Source organism: Leucoraja erinacea, chromosome 9, assembly GCF_028641065.1.
Source record: "Leucoraja erinacea ecotype New England chromosome 9, Leri_hhj_1, whole genome shotgun sequence".
NCBI classification, from domain to species: domain Eukaryota; kingdom Metazoa; phylum Chordata; class Chondrichthyes; order Rajiformes; family Rajidae; genus Leucoraja; species Leucoraja erinaceus.
In genome coordinates this window covers 67,264,071-67,278,308 of record NC_073385.1, presented here as the reverse complement: position 1 = coordinate 67,278,308, position 14,238 = coordinate 67,264,071, and the positions used below count along the sequence as shown (strand labels likewise).

The following is a 14,238-nucleotide window of genomic DNA, read 5'->3' as shown; positions in this document are numbered from 1 at the left end:
GTGCATAATTGTGAAGTGGAAGGAAAATGATACATGGTTTTCAATTTTTTTTTACAAATAAATAACGGAAAAGTGTGACGTGCAAAAGTATTCAGCCCCCTTTACTCTGATACCCCTAAATAAAATCTAGTGCAACCAATTTCCTTCAGAAGTCACCTAATTAGTAAATAAAGTTCACTTGTGTGTAATCTAATCTCAGTATAAATACAGCTGTTCTGTGAAGGCCTCAGAGGTTTGTTAGAGAACATTAGTGAACAAACAGCATCATGAAGCCCAAGGAACACACCAGACAGGTCAGGGATAAAGTTGTGGAGAAGTTTAGAGCAGGGTTAGGTTATAAAAAAATATCTCAAGCTTTGAACATCTCACGGAGCACTGTTCAATCCATTATCTGAAAATGGAAAGAGTATGGCACAACTGCAAACCTACCAAGACATGGCCGTTCACCTAAACTGACAGGCCGGGCAAGGAGAGCATTGATCAGAGAAGCAGCCAAGAGGCCCATGGTAACTCTGGAGGAGCAGCAGAGATCCACAGCTCAGGTGGGAGAATCTGTCCACAGGACAACTATTAGTCGTGCACTCCACAAATCGGGCCTTTATTGAAGAGTGGCAAGAAGAAAGCCATTGTTGAAAAAAAAGCCATAAGAAGTCCCGTTTGCAGTTTGCCACAAGCCATGTGGGGGACACGGCAAACATGTGGAGGAAGGTGCTCTGGTCAGATGAGACCAAAATTGAAGTTTTTGGCCTAAATGCAAAACGATATGTGTGGCAGAAAACTAACACTGCACATCACCCTGAACACACCATCCCCACTGTGAAACATGGTGGTGGCAGCATCATGCTGTGGGGATGCTTTTCTCCAGGGACAGGGAAGCTGGTCAGAGTTGATGGGAAGATGGATGGAGCCAAATACAGGGCAATCTTGGAAGAAAACCTGTTAGAGTCTGCAAAAGACTTGAGACTGGGGCAGAAGTTCACCTTCCAGCAGGACAACAACCCTAAACATACAGCCAGAGCTACAATGGAATGGTTTAGATCAAAGCATATTCATGTGTTAGAATGGCCCAGTCAAAGTCCAGACCTAAATCCAATTGAGAATCTCTGGCAAGACTTGAAAATTGCTGTTCACAGACGCTCTCCATCCAATCTGACTGAGCTTGAGCTATTTTGCAAAGAAGAATGGGCAAAAATTTCAGTCTCTAGATGTGCAAAGCTGGTAGAGACATACCCCAAAAGACTTGCAGCTCTAATTGCAGCAAAAGGTGGTTCTACAAAGTATTGACTCAGTGGGGCTGATTACTTTTGCACGTCACACTTTTCAGTTTTTTATTTGTAAAAAAATTTGAAAACCATGAATCATTTTCCTTCCACTTCACAATTATGCACCACTTTGTGTTGTTCTATCACATAAAATCGCAATAAAATACATTCACGTTTGTGGATGTAACGTGACAAAATGTGGAAAAGTTCAAGGGGTATGAATACTTTTGCAAGCCACTGTTGTTGCCCAGCAGTAATGCTCAGCATGCCAGAAATGTTTATATATCTAGGAATAGCCATCTCAGACAAAAAGATGATCCTAAACGATTAAAATTCTGAAGTGAGATGAGCAAAATGAAGTATTAATGTACTGAATAAGGCTCCCGACCTGAAATGTCACCTATGTTCTCCAGAGATGCTGCCTGACCCTCTGAGTTACTTCAGCTTTCTCTGTCTCTTTTGTAAACTAACATTTGCAGTTCCTTGCTACAATTACCTTTTATGCTACGATGTCGCAAAATACCTAACATTTTAAAAAGTGACTTCTGAAGTGCTATCACTGTTATAATGCAGGAAACGACCTACTAAATAGATGACGAGAAGGAAAAAGGGATGCAGTGAAATATTTGCTGGCTAGATAAAGCATCAGTAAGAATGTTTTCAGTGTCTCAAGTATAAGTGGTTAGGTTAGGAAAGCAGAGATATAATCAAAATGAGCTTCTTAAATAAATTATGAATGACATACTAAGAGGGATCCTTGCTGAATTATATATGCAGTATCATTTAAATCAGTTACATATATATATACACACTTTTTAATGTAAGGCAAGACCAAGCGCAGGCTCGGCAATCGTTTCACTGAACATCTCCGCTCAGTCCGCCTGAACCTACCTGATCTTCCGGTTGCTGGACACTTGAACTCCCTCTCCCATTCCCACACTGACCTTTCTGTCCTGGGCATCCTCCATTGTCAGAGTGAGGCCCAGCGCAAATTGGAGGAACAACACCTCATATTTAGCTTGGGCAGCTTACACCCCAGCTGTATTTAATATGACTTCTAACTTCAAATAACCCTTGCTTTCCCTCTCTCTCCCTCCTCCCTCTCCCCTTCCCAGTTCTCCGACCAGTCTGACTGTCCTTGTTTATATTTTAAGTACACAAAAAAATGCCGGAGAAACTCAGCGGGTGCAGCAGCATCTATGGAGCGAAGGAAATAGGCGACGTTTCGGGCCGAAACCCTTCTTCAGACTTGTTTACATTTTGTTTGTTTGCTTTGCTGTTGCCTTCTCCTATCTAACAATTATCTATTTAACATTTTCCTTGATCTCATCCCCGTTTGTCCCATTTTCACAACTTACACTTCTCCCTCTCCCACCAACTCAGTCTGAAGAAGGGTCTCGACCTGAAACTGTATTGAACAATTTGTATAGCCTCCGAAAATGTCGGATGAATTTTTCGCACGGTCCACGCATTGTATATATTTATTACTTGAATAAAGTCTATTTTGAATTAAAAAAAATTCCTTCTATCCAGATATGCTGCCTGTCCCGCTGAGTTACTCCAGCATTTGGTGTCTATCATCACAGCATTGTTGTAAATTGATGATTCAAGAGGAGTAAGTTGGAGGGCCAAGTCAGAAACTAAGAAATTACAAAATATGTAAGCAAGGAGAAAAACGCAGATGCAGTACAATCGTATCGAATACATCCCAGATCCAGAGCTACATTTATAGTTTTTATTTTTTGCCAGCTGCAGAATTTCCCTTGATGCTTTCTGTTACCGATGTGTGGAGCAAGAACGATCAAGTGCTGAGCCACCACGAGATCAGGTTGATTATTGCGAACTGAGCGGAGGTGTTGGGCGAAGTGATCGCCAAGCCTCCGCTTGGTCTCACCGATGTAGAGCAGCTGACACCTAGAGCAGCGGATGCAATAGATGAGGTTGGAGGAGGTGCAGGTGAACCTCTGTCGCATCTGCATTAAATGATCTGTTGGAAAAATATGGTGTGGCAATATTCGAAGGCACATGAGGAGGGAAGTAAATACATAGAAACATAGAAAATAGGTGCAGGAGTAGACCATTCGGCCCTTCGAGCCTGCACCGCAATTCAATATGATCATGGCTGATGATCCAACTCAGTACCCTGTACCTGCCTTCTCTCCATACCCCCTGATCCCTTTAGCCACAAGGTCCACATCTAACTCCCTCTTAAATATAGCCAATGAACTGGCCTCAACTACCTTCTGTGGCAGAGAATTCCACAGATTCACCACTCTCTGTGTGAAAAATGTTTTCCTCATCTCGGTGCTAAAAGATTTCCCCCTTATCCTTAAACTGTGACCCCTTGTTCTGGACTTCCCCAACATCGGGAACAATCTTCCTGCATCTAGCCTGTCCAACCCCTTAAGAATTTTGTAAGTTTCTATAAGATCCCCCCTCAAACTTCTAAATTCTAGCGAGTACAAATCGAATATTTGTTTCATTCACCAGTTTCTGTTCCCTGGAAGAGACAGCAGGCTTGCCTTATTGGGTGTAGTCATAACTTTATGTAATTGTGTAATGCAGTAATTATGAATCAACTGCATGTTAACATCTCTTTCACTGACTGAGGTAATTGGTGGCAGAACTGGTTAATCTCTCTGACTTTACTTGTTGAAACACAAACTCTTCTTTGTGAGAGGTCAGGAATGAGGACAGTTTGAACTATACATTTACATTTCAGGATATCATGTTTCTCCTATTGAAAATAAACTATTCTATACTTTTGTCACTTAGCAATAGACTCGAGAGTCAACTTACATTTTACGAGTGTGCATTACGAGAAATATATTACAGATGCATCTGTGGTGAACTAGATAAACTGTAAAGACCAGATCCAGGTTTGACCCTTTATCTTGAATGATGGCTTCTCCCAGTACATATGTGGAACGAGCTGCCAGAGGAAGTGGCAGATACAATTAACACGCTTAAAAGGCACTTGGACGGGTACATGGATAAAAAAGGTTTAAAGAGTGTTTGGGCAGGCATGTGCAAGTGAGACTCAGTCAGGCAACTTGGTTGACATGGATGAGTTGGGCCGAAGGGCCTGTTTCCATGCTGTGCTGCTTTATAACTCTATTCCCCAATACGTTGACCAATAAAGTAGGTATGTTGCAAAGCCTACCTGAAGCGTGGCTGAAAATCTGGCGCTGTGGGTGTGCGCGATTTTGGCGCCGTTTAGAGGGGGGCAGGTTTAAAACGCGATTTTCACTAGGCTGTTCCAATCGAAAATGTTCAGCCTAGTAAATCATTAACGAAAAATCGCTGAAAGACCCCGTCGCAAAAGGTATTATTAGTTTTTATGGCCTTATATAATAGTTTAAAAATTACTCTCTAAACCCGCGACCTCACGCAACCACAGGGCCGCATGGAGCTGTATACAGAAGGTATGTAGCTTATTTTTACATTAAAAAGGGCTTCTTAAGTACCTTTTATACAACGTTTACTATTGCGAGTAGCTAATTTTGGGCTCTTTATATCCCGCAGTATTTTTCTGGGCATTTGAGGCACAAATCTAGCGCAATGTGAACGTTCTAAACCAGCGCGTTCACAGGAACCCACTAGAAAGCTGATTTAAATGGACTTTAATTTACAGCAATTGAACACTGAATTCCTTCCATTTGGCCTATAAATTAATGTAAATGAGATTTCAAAATCATGTTTTATTGTGAATTATTTATGAATATTATTTGGACACTTGGGCTATTTAAAAATGTTAATCATTTATTAAGAAATGGATAGATGTTTAGATCTAGTAATTGAAGTTTGAAATTAGCTACACTTGGGTAACTAACTAATTATATGTTTTAATTTCAGGTCATCCAAGTAAGATTATTTTATATTTGTTTCAGAATGGTTCAATCTACGATAACTGAAAATTTCATTCAGTTCTCTTAATTTTTAAGAAGGTTATGGCCTTTTGACAGCACACGATCACAGCTTTTTTGGCTTGTCCATTGAAAATCAATAGGGAACAAGATGCTAATTTCCGAGTATGAAAATGGCCATAACTTTTTAAATACTTGAGATATGAAAGTGAATTAGGTGTCAAATTAAACTTCTTTTTATGCTTTATCTGATGGGATAAATTACAGACTTGATTTTTTAAATCTCAAAATTTTGTAACATTGCTAAATAAAGTCATGTTACAAATACATTGCCTTCTCCTACAGTTGCTTCAGCCTGAGTTTGTAACAAAACCTGACCCCCTGTTGATTTGAGGACCCCTCCCCTCTTCACTAAATTTCCTGCGATTTTATTTGTGTCAAAAAGTTGGGGTGTCGCTGTTGCCCATGTCCTGACAGCACTGCCAGTTAACTTTGGAATAATTTCTACCCTGTCCAGCTCTTGTACACTTCCCCTTTAAATCTGCAGAAAGCTATCTTAAACTCCCAAGTCACACAAAATTGGGTCACTTGAGAGACCCATTTGGCAGAACATCTTCGCTCAGTGTCCGCCTGGACCGATGCGATCTCTCAGTTGCTGAACTCTTGAACTCTCCCTCCCATTCCCACACTGACCTTTCTGGCCTGGGCCTCCTCCACTGTCAGAGAGGCTTAATGCAAACTGGAGGAACACCACCACATATTTAGCTTGCGTAGCTTACACCCCAGCGGTATGAACATTGATTTCTCTAACTTCAAGTAACCCTTGCTTTCCCTCTCTCTCTCCATCCCTCCCCCACCGTAGTTCTCCGACTAACTCTGTTGAGTTCTAAATTTCTCCCAGTCCTCCGGTTTGCTGCTTCCTCTGGCCAATTTATAATACTCTTCCTTAGATTTAATACTATCTTTGATTTCCCTTGTTAGCCACGGTTGAGCCACCTTCCCCGTTTTATTTTTACGCCAGACAGGGATGAACAATTTTTGGAGTTCATCCATGCGGTCTTTAAATCTTTACCATTGCATCTCCACCGTCAACCCTAACTATAATTTGCCAGTCTATCCTATCCAATTCCCGTCTCATACCTTCAAAGTCTCCTTTCTTTAAGTTCAAGACCCTAGTCTCTGAATTAACCGTGTTACTCTTCATCCTAATGCAGAATTCCACCATATTATGGCCACTGTTGCCCAAGGGGCTCTGCACAACAAGATCACTAACTAATCCTTTCACATTACACAATACCCAGTCTAGGATGGCCCTCTAGTCAGTTCCTCTACATATTGGCTTAGAAAACCATCCCGTATACATTCCAGGAAATCCTCCTCCTCAGCGCTAACAATTTAGTTGGCCCAATTTATATGTAGATTTGTCACCCATGATAACTGCTGTATCTTTGCTACACGCATCCCCAATTTCCTGCTTGATGCTATTCCCAACCTCCCTACTGTTTGGTGGTCTGTACATAACTCCAACAAGCGTTTTCTGCCCTTGGCTATTTTGCAGTTTTACCCAAACTGATTCTACAGCATCCAAGCTTACGTCTCTCCTTGCTATTACATTAATCTCCTCTTTAACCAGCAATGCCACCCACCTCCTCTTCCTTTCTGTCTATCTTTCTTGAATATTGAATACCCTGCATATTGAGCTCCCAGCCTTGGTCACCCTCGAGCCATGTCTCTGTAATTCTAACTATATCATATTCCTTAACTACTAACTGCACATTCAATTCATACACCTTATTTCAATGCTCCTCGCATTAAGGCACAAAGCTTTCAGGTTTGTTTTTCTTATCTCCCTTCTACCTTTTGCTTCTGACCTCCTTTTGTGTCCCCCATCTCTTTGCATTGGTTCACATCCCCCTGTTGTTGGTTTAAATGTGACATTTGCTACACTCTCTTTCCCGTTAACTGCACGCATACGCTTCCACGTTATTGACTCCACTATCCCACTGTTTTTGTTTAAACCCACCCGTGTAAACCTGCCTGCCAGAATGTCGAGTACTTAGAAGTTCACAATAAAACAGGCCAAAGCTACCATGGCTTTGTGAAGGGGAGGTCTTGCTTGACAAATTTGCTGAAATTCTTTGAGGAAGTAAACAGGAAGACAAAAGAGGCAGTAGATGTTGTTTACTTAGATTTTCAGAAACCCTTTGATAAGGTGCCACATGTGAGGCTGCTGAATAAGATGAGAGCCCATGGTATCAAAGAACATATACTAGCATGGATAGCAGGTTGGCTGGATGGCAGAAGTGTGGCAATAAAGGGGGCTTTTTCTGGTTGGCTGCCATTGTCTAGCAGAGTTCCGCAGGGCTCTGTGCTGGGGCCGTTACTCTTCACGTTGTATAATAATGATTTGGACGAGGGGATTGCAGGCTTTATGTGGCCAAGTTTGTGAATTATATGAAAATAGGTGGAGGGGGAGGTAGTGTAGAGAAAGCAGGCACTCTGCAGAAGGACTTGGACAGATTGGGCAGATGGAATATAGTGTAGCAAAGTGTGGAGATGCATTTTGGTAGTAGGAATAAAGACAGACCAGGGCTGAGAATCCAGAAATCAGAGGTGCAAAGGGAGTGCTGGTGCACGATTCCCAAAAAGTTAATCTGCAAGTCGAATCGGTAGTAAAGAAAGCAAACGCAATGCTAATATTTATTTAAAGAGGGCTTATATACAAAAACATGGATGTCATGCTGAGGCTCTATAAGGCGATGGTAAGGTCGAATTTGGAATATTGTGAGCAATTTTGGGCACCATATCTGAGGAAGGATGTGTGATGGCTCTGGAGAGGTTTACAAGAATGATCCCAGGAATGAGTAGGTTAACCTGTGATGAACGTTTGTAAGCATGAGGCATGTACTTGCTGGAGTTTAGAAGAATGATGGGGGTCCTCCTTGAAACACACAGAACAGTGAAAGGCTTGGATGTGGAGAGGGTGTTTCCACTAGTGGGAGTCTAGAAGTCATAATCTCAGAATTAAAGGACGTTCTTTCAGGAAGGAGATGAGGAGGAATTTCTTTAGTCAGAGGGTGGTGAATCTGTGCAATTCTTTGCCACAAGGCTGTGGAGGCCAAGTCAGTGAATATTTTTAAGGCAGAGATTGATAAATAATTGATTAGTACAGGTGTCAGGGGCTATTGGGAGAAGGCAGGAGAATGGGGTTAGGAGGCCGAGATAGATCAGCCATGATTGAATGGCGGAGAAGACTCGATCGTCCGAATGGCCTAATGCTACCCCTATTCCTTATGACCTTGTGTAATGCTGGAATTGCAGAGAATTGAGAGGAGAGTTTGGATTTGGGGCAGAATTATGCGGTAAGAAGAGCAATTGTTGGTGTGGGAACGATCATTCACCGAAATGTCTGTATTTACCCTGAAGGTTAAGTAGATTTTAGCACTACTTAGATTTGTCTACTAAGGTGACAATAGTTACTAGATTCTTCCAGTGGTGTTCCCAGTGACGCACAACCTTTAAGGAAAGGACTGATAAATCATTGTCATGGGGGGCAGGTGGGGGAAGGACATGATTCTTGATTTTTCAGAAGGTTTAATTCCAATGTGAATTTGCTAAATATAGTCAGTAGAAAATAGATGTGCATGGCAACAATAGTCAATCAGGATCCATCACAATTCTCTTCACGTCTATCCTACTACCTTCTCAAAATAAATAAATAGCAGGTCTTATCAAAGTGATTAATGTATGGGGAAGTCAAATTATTTCCTTGGAAAAAGCGATACAATTTGAAACTGAAATGAAATATAAATACACTTTAGAACCATTTTGAGTATCTCTTCTTTTTTGAGTAACCATCTCTTCAGTTCACAAAAAGAATGGGATTTTCCTTTTATTTTAGGAGGCTGTACAATGAAATACAAAAAAAATAATCCAACCAAGGTATTTTTATCTTTTAAAGTGTGGAGTTTCAGAGGAGCAGCAGTGTCTCAAACTGGCATGAAGCAACACCAGTCAAGTCAGATGAACCCTATTAAATGCAATCACAGGGAAAAGGCATGCTGGTTATTTTAGACACAGTTGCCAACATATAAACAAAAACATTGCACTGCAGTAATATTTACAGATTTGCCATTTAAAGAACTGAACAGTTCCGTCGCCAAGATGTCAATATAGTAACATTTTCACATAGCCATTCTTTGGGTGTTTACTCTTTACTATAACTTCAGGAACTGTATAAATCTTCATCCGTTTCCATCTCTGCAGTATAGTTGCAGATTCTGCTCTTGGATCTCTGGGTGTTTTGAGCGGTAAGCACTTTGAACTGCATAATAAAAGCACTTCCAGTTGCAGTTCAGCGCTTGCAGCAGAAGTAGCCTGGGTGATAAATTTATGATAATCACTTATACCACACATTAAGGCATGTTCAAAAAAAAAAACAAAGACACTAAACAGCAGTGACAATGCTGGGTTTGTAAGCATCACTTGTAAAGTAAACCAAAATAAAGACAAATAACCTTTACAGCATTTGACTTCTTTGTCATCATATACCGTATTTCCCGGCAATGTCGAAGTCGCATCCCCATTTTGAGTCGATAGATTTTGAAAAAAGGCTGGCGGGACAGGATCTAGGGTTTGGTTTAGTCAGTAGAAAGGAAGATGTGAAACTCCTTCAAGCAGTCAATGAGGAATGGGGAGCCTCCATCTTCGCCTGTCCCACAATGCGCTATGCGGTTCAGGTCTGAGGGACAGGGACTTCTTGGCTCAGGGAGATCACATAACGGGGAGAGAGAGAGAGCCCGGGGCAGAGCAGCCAGCCTTCCACCCAGTAGCGACGCGCCAACCACCACCTCCACCGGTTGCGCTGTGCCGAATGACACCGTGGCTGGCTGGCAGAAGGCGCTGAGGTAGCGGCCGGTTCTGGTGTCCGATCCCGGGGGGAGCTCGTAGCCACCCAAGCTACTGAGTGATTTGCTGGCATGATCCCTGACCCCCTCCTTCTCAACGCTCCTGCCCTCCCTGCAACTTTACCCATGGCGGCCCAGCCAAGTTTGGCGAACAATCTAACCTTCCGCCTCCAAAACGCAGGTACGTTTTCAGGCCTTATTTTAGATTAAGAAAATAGCGTCTTCATTGCCGGGAAATACAGTAGTTGCTTTACCTCCTCTTCAATTGCCAGAACATACAATAGGTTCAAGGAGCAATACAAAGAATGGCAACTCTTGCTAAAAGGGCTTGTTCTTTAAAAATCAAATAAAAAACATTCGCTTTCCAGCTTCTTTTGTAAAGGCATTGACCTGCATACATTGTACCAGCATTCCTCCAGCACCTTATTCGTATCATCCAATGGTAATGGCAAGTGCCAAAAAGCTACATTGGCACGGGGACCTGAATGTTTCAGGCTTCACCAATTCTGCTCTCTTGTATCGTTGCTGACACTGATCAAAAGTGTATCAGAGGATGATGAATCCAATTGTAATATCCCCTACTGCAACCTTGGTTGGGACAAATTAACTCGAGTTAGGCCAAGCCCAGGACCCCCAGCCCATAATCTTCTATTGTATTTTAAATTTGAGCCGTAGGAGCAGCCACTTTTGATTGAAATCCAAAGATTGCATCACACAGTAGTTTGATTTTATAACAGGGGAAATCTAGACTATCATAAACATGATATGGCATAAAATGTATCACATAATTACTGCAACCGACGATAACTTGCACAAAGTTCATGGTCCCTTATATCCCCCCAACCTCCATTTTTCACATGTGGAGTTATTGCACCCAATGGATAGACTTTGCTTATTGTCATTGTTTCTGGGAACAAATGCTGTGCATTGTTACTTAGAATTCTGTCTATTTTAGAAATTTCAACAGAGGGTGCGCAAGCTTTCTTGTGATGCATGCCACAATCACCAGAGTGGAAAATGCGAGGAGCTTCACAAACCATCACCTTCCAATACCGAGGCAAACAAGATACTGTTAGGTGCTGCAGTGTCCAATCCCAGTTATAGTCATCGTATTTGCAGAAAGCATCTGTGCATTCCATCAGTTTCTGGTAAGTCGCCCTGTCCATGGCCATGCCCATGTTATGCTCTGTCGATCGCCAGGTTTTCACTTCAACTTTATTCGATTTGTCTCCGTAATCACCAACCCGCGCGTATGTGCCGAGGGACAGTACGTCGCAGTCGGGACAGTTTTCAGTCTTCAAGCTCCACATGGCTTTGAGGACGTGGTAAAAGTCGGGCGAGAGGTAGTGGTCCTCCTCAATGAAGAGCACCAGGCCCTTGTAATCCTGCAAGGCCTTGACTTTGTCCCAGACGAAGTGCAGCTTCCACCACCAGTGGTGCTTGGTCTGGCAGAAGTGCGCCTCCCGGTAGTGTCCGAAGGAGTCGGGGAACTGGGCGTTGTTGCAGCCCATCCGCAGGGCGGCGGTGCGGCCCACATCCCGCGAGCAGTCTCGGGGGTCGTGGCCCGGGAACTCCCCTGGGTAGAGCTGCAGGCTGAAGGGGAAGAAGATCTGCAGCACGGGGCAGAAGTCGACGGAGTCCACGATGCGGTTGATGCGGGGCGACCACAGGTCGTGGCTGAAGATGAGGAGCAGACGCTGCAGGCCGCGGGCCCTGCGCAGTGAATCCACCAGCAGCTGCAGGTGCTCAGGCCGGTCGTGGACCTGGACCACCATCACCAGGTCATGGCCGGCGGGAGCGGCGGCCCGTGTCCCCGGGGGCACTGACCCCAGGCCGTTCCTCACCACCTGGTCGAAGTTGAGCTGGTAGACCAGCGCCCGGTAGGCCAGCGTGCGGTTGTCGGGGGCGTCCGCCCGCGACTCGTTCACCGCCGGCCCCAGGCCCTGCCCCGGCCGCGCCGTCGTCGCCGCCGCCGCCTCCTCCCGCACCACCGCCTCGGCCTTCCTCTGGCGGCCGCCCGTCCACAGGGCGCAGGCGGCCACCAACACGACCAGCGCCAGCAGCAGCACCTTCCTCTTGTACACGCGGAACCTCATGACGGCAGCGGCGGCGGGGTCGGAGTCGGGCCCCACAACCGGCCGCCCGGGGCCCGCTGCCCAGACCCGGGGAAGTCCCGCTCTCACCTGCCGCGCTTCCTCTTCAGTAGCAGCAGCAGCCGCCGCCGCCGCTCCCTCCTCTCGTCACCAGCGGACTCCCACAGCGCGCGCTCCCTCCTCTCGTCACCAGCGGACTCCCACAGCGCGCGCTCCCTCTTCTCCTCTCCTTACCAACGGTCTCCCGCCTTCCGTGAGCGTGCTCCCTCCTCACCTCAACGTTCGTCCGCGAGCGAGCGCGCTCCCTCCTCACCAACGGACTCCCACAGCGCGCGCTCTCGCTCCGCCCCCTGCTCCGCCGCTCCACACGAGGCGCCTCCTGATTGATCGGCCCGCCGGCGTTTCCGGCACACGCCCCGCCCCCTGGGACAGCGCATCCTATCACCGGGCCGATGGCTCATGGCGCGTCACGCCCCCCCCCCTCGCGCCACCGGACACGCCCCCCTTCATGTGCCGGTAGGAACTGCAGGTGCTGGTTGACGCAAAATGCTAGAGTAACTCAGCTGGAGGGAAGGGATGGGGCGACGTTTCGGTTCCAGACCCTACTTCAGAACAAAATCTGCTGGAAAAAGTCTGGAGGACCAGTCGGAGGAAGAAACGTCAGCTGGTCATGTTGTCCAGAGTTGCTGCTTGACCCGTGACTGCTGCTCGACTGTTGGGTCCGGTATAAGGGGAGGGGTTGTAGCGGATGCCGGTCCAGTGTTCGAGTCAGGCAGCAACTGTGGAGAAATCCCCAGGGCCTGGTGGTCTGCATCCCAGGGTACTTAAGGAAGTGGCAGTGAATAAATCGAATGGTATGTTGGCCTTCATAGCAAGAGGAGTTGAGTATAGGAGCAAAGAGGTCTGCTGGAGTTGTAAGGGACCTGGTGCGACGTTTCGTGTTCCAGTCCCCAATTTCAGAACAAAATCTGCTAGGGGATTTCACTAAAGGTCTGGAGAGTAGATCCCAGTCGGAGACCAAAATTCTCAGCTGGACACTCATGTTGTCCATGAGTGGCTGGAAAAAACCCGTGACTGCTGCTCGAAAACTGCGAGGTTGTGAGCCGGTATAGTCGGGGGGACCGTGGGCACAGTACCTAGATTTACAGGAAAAAAAAAAGATAGCAAGTAAGGTAAATTCAAGAGGGAACCAGGTGCAAACGGCGGAAAGAACAGCCGACATTTGCCGTGAATATTTACAGGTCCAAAATATCGGGAATTATCGCGTTTGCTCGCTGCACTTAATCAAAAGTAAGACAGTGAATAAATCGAATGGTATAAATTCAGCGAGCATAGCAAGAGGAGTCCCGATATAGGAGCAAAGAGGTCCGGCTGTTCATTTCCGCCGGGGACCTGGTGAGTTCCCTCTTGAATTTGTACTTGCATTTTTGGTCCCCAAAAGGTTTGACGGTCACCCCCGACTGGGCATTCTTGCAGCTCACAACCTCGCCGTTTTCTATGTTTTTAACGGGTGGGAAAAAGGTTTTTTCACAAGGTCGAGATGGGGGGGGACTGTAGTATGTTCACAAGGTCGAGATGGGGGACTGTCGTATGCTGAGAGAATGGAGCAGCTGGGCTTGTACACTCTGGAGTTCAGAAGGATGACAGGGTATCTTATTGAAACATATAAGATTATTAAGGGTTTGGACACGCTAGAGGCAGGAAACATGTTCCCGATGTTGGGGAGTCCAGAACCAGGGGGCAGTTTAAGAATAAGGAGTAAGCCATTTAGAACAGAGATGAGGACACACTTTTTCACACAGAGATGCTAGTCTGTGGAATTCTCTGCCTCAGAGGGCGGTTCTCTGGATACTTTCAAGAGAGAGCAAGATAGGGCTCTTAAAAATAGCGGAGTCAGAGATGGCAGGAACGGGCTACTGATCAGCCATGATCACATTGAATGGCGGTGCTGGCTCGAAGGGCCGAATGGCCTACTCCTGCACCTATTGTCTATAACATGGATAGGTGACGTTTCTTCTTCAGAATGAATCAGTTTTGCTCCAGATTCCAGTAACTGCAATGTCTCGTCTCTTTTCATACGCTTTCCATTTTATATTTGCCCCTCTGTCAT

The 14,238-nt window shown here is 45.3% G+C and overlaps 1 protein-coding gene and 1 long non-coding RNA gene across 2 annotated transcripts; both read right to left on the bottom strand.

Moving 5' to 3' along the window:
* Window positions 1–7,796: 7,796 nt before the first annotated feature.
* Window positions 7,797–12,352, bottom strand: LOC129700533 (uncharacterized). Its single transcript, XR_008724073.1, has 2 exons — window positions 12,219–12,352; window positions 7,797–9,505 (listed from the first exon to the last, which is right to left on the bottom strand). It is a non-coding gene; the product is annotated as an uncharacterized LOC129700533 (long non-coding RNA).
* mgat2 (alpha-1,6-mannosyl-glycoprotein 2-beta-N-acetylglucosaminyltransferase) lies at window positions 9,008–12,209 on the bottom strand. Its single transcript, XM_055641115.1, has one exon. It carries the CDS (start codon window positions 12,129–12,131, stop codon window positions 10,824–10,826), a length of 1,308 nt encoding a protein of 435 aa, XP_055497090.1. The 5' UTR covers window positions 12,132–12,209; the 3' UTR covers window positions 9,008–10,823.
* Window positions 12,353–14,238: the final 1,886 nt, after the last annotated feature.

What these genes read in the sequence shown, in the direction of transcription:
- mgat2 (XM_055641115.1), bottom strand. Translation starts at nt 12,131, where the DNA reads ATGAGGTTCCGCGTGTACAAGAGGAAGGTGCTGCTGCTGGCGCTGGTC.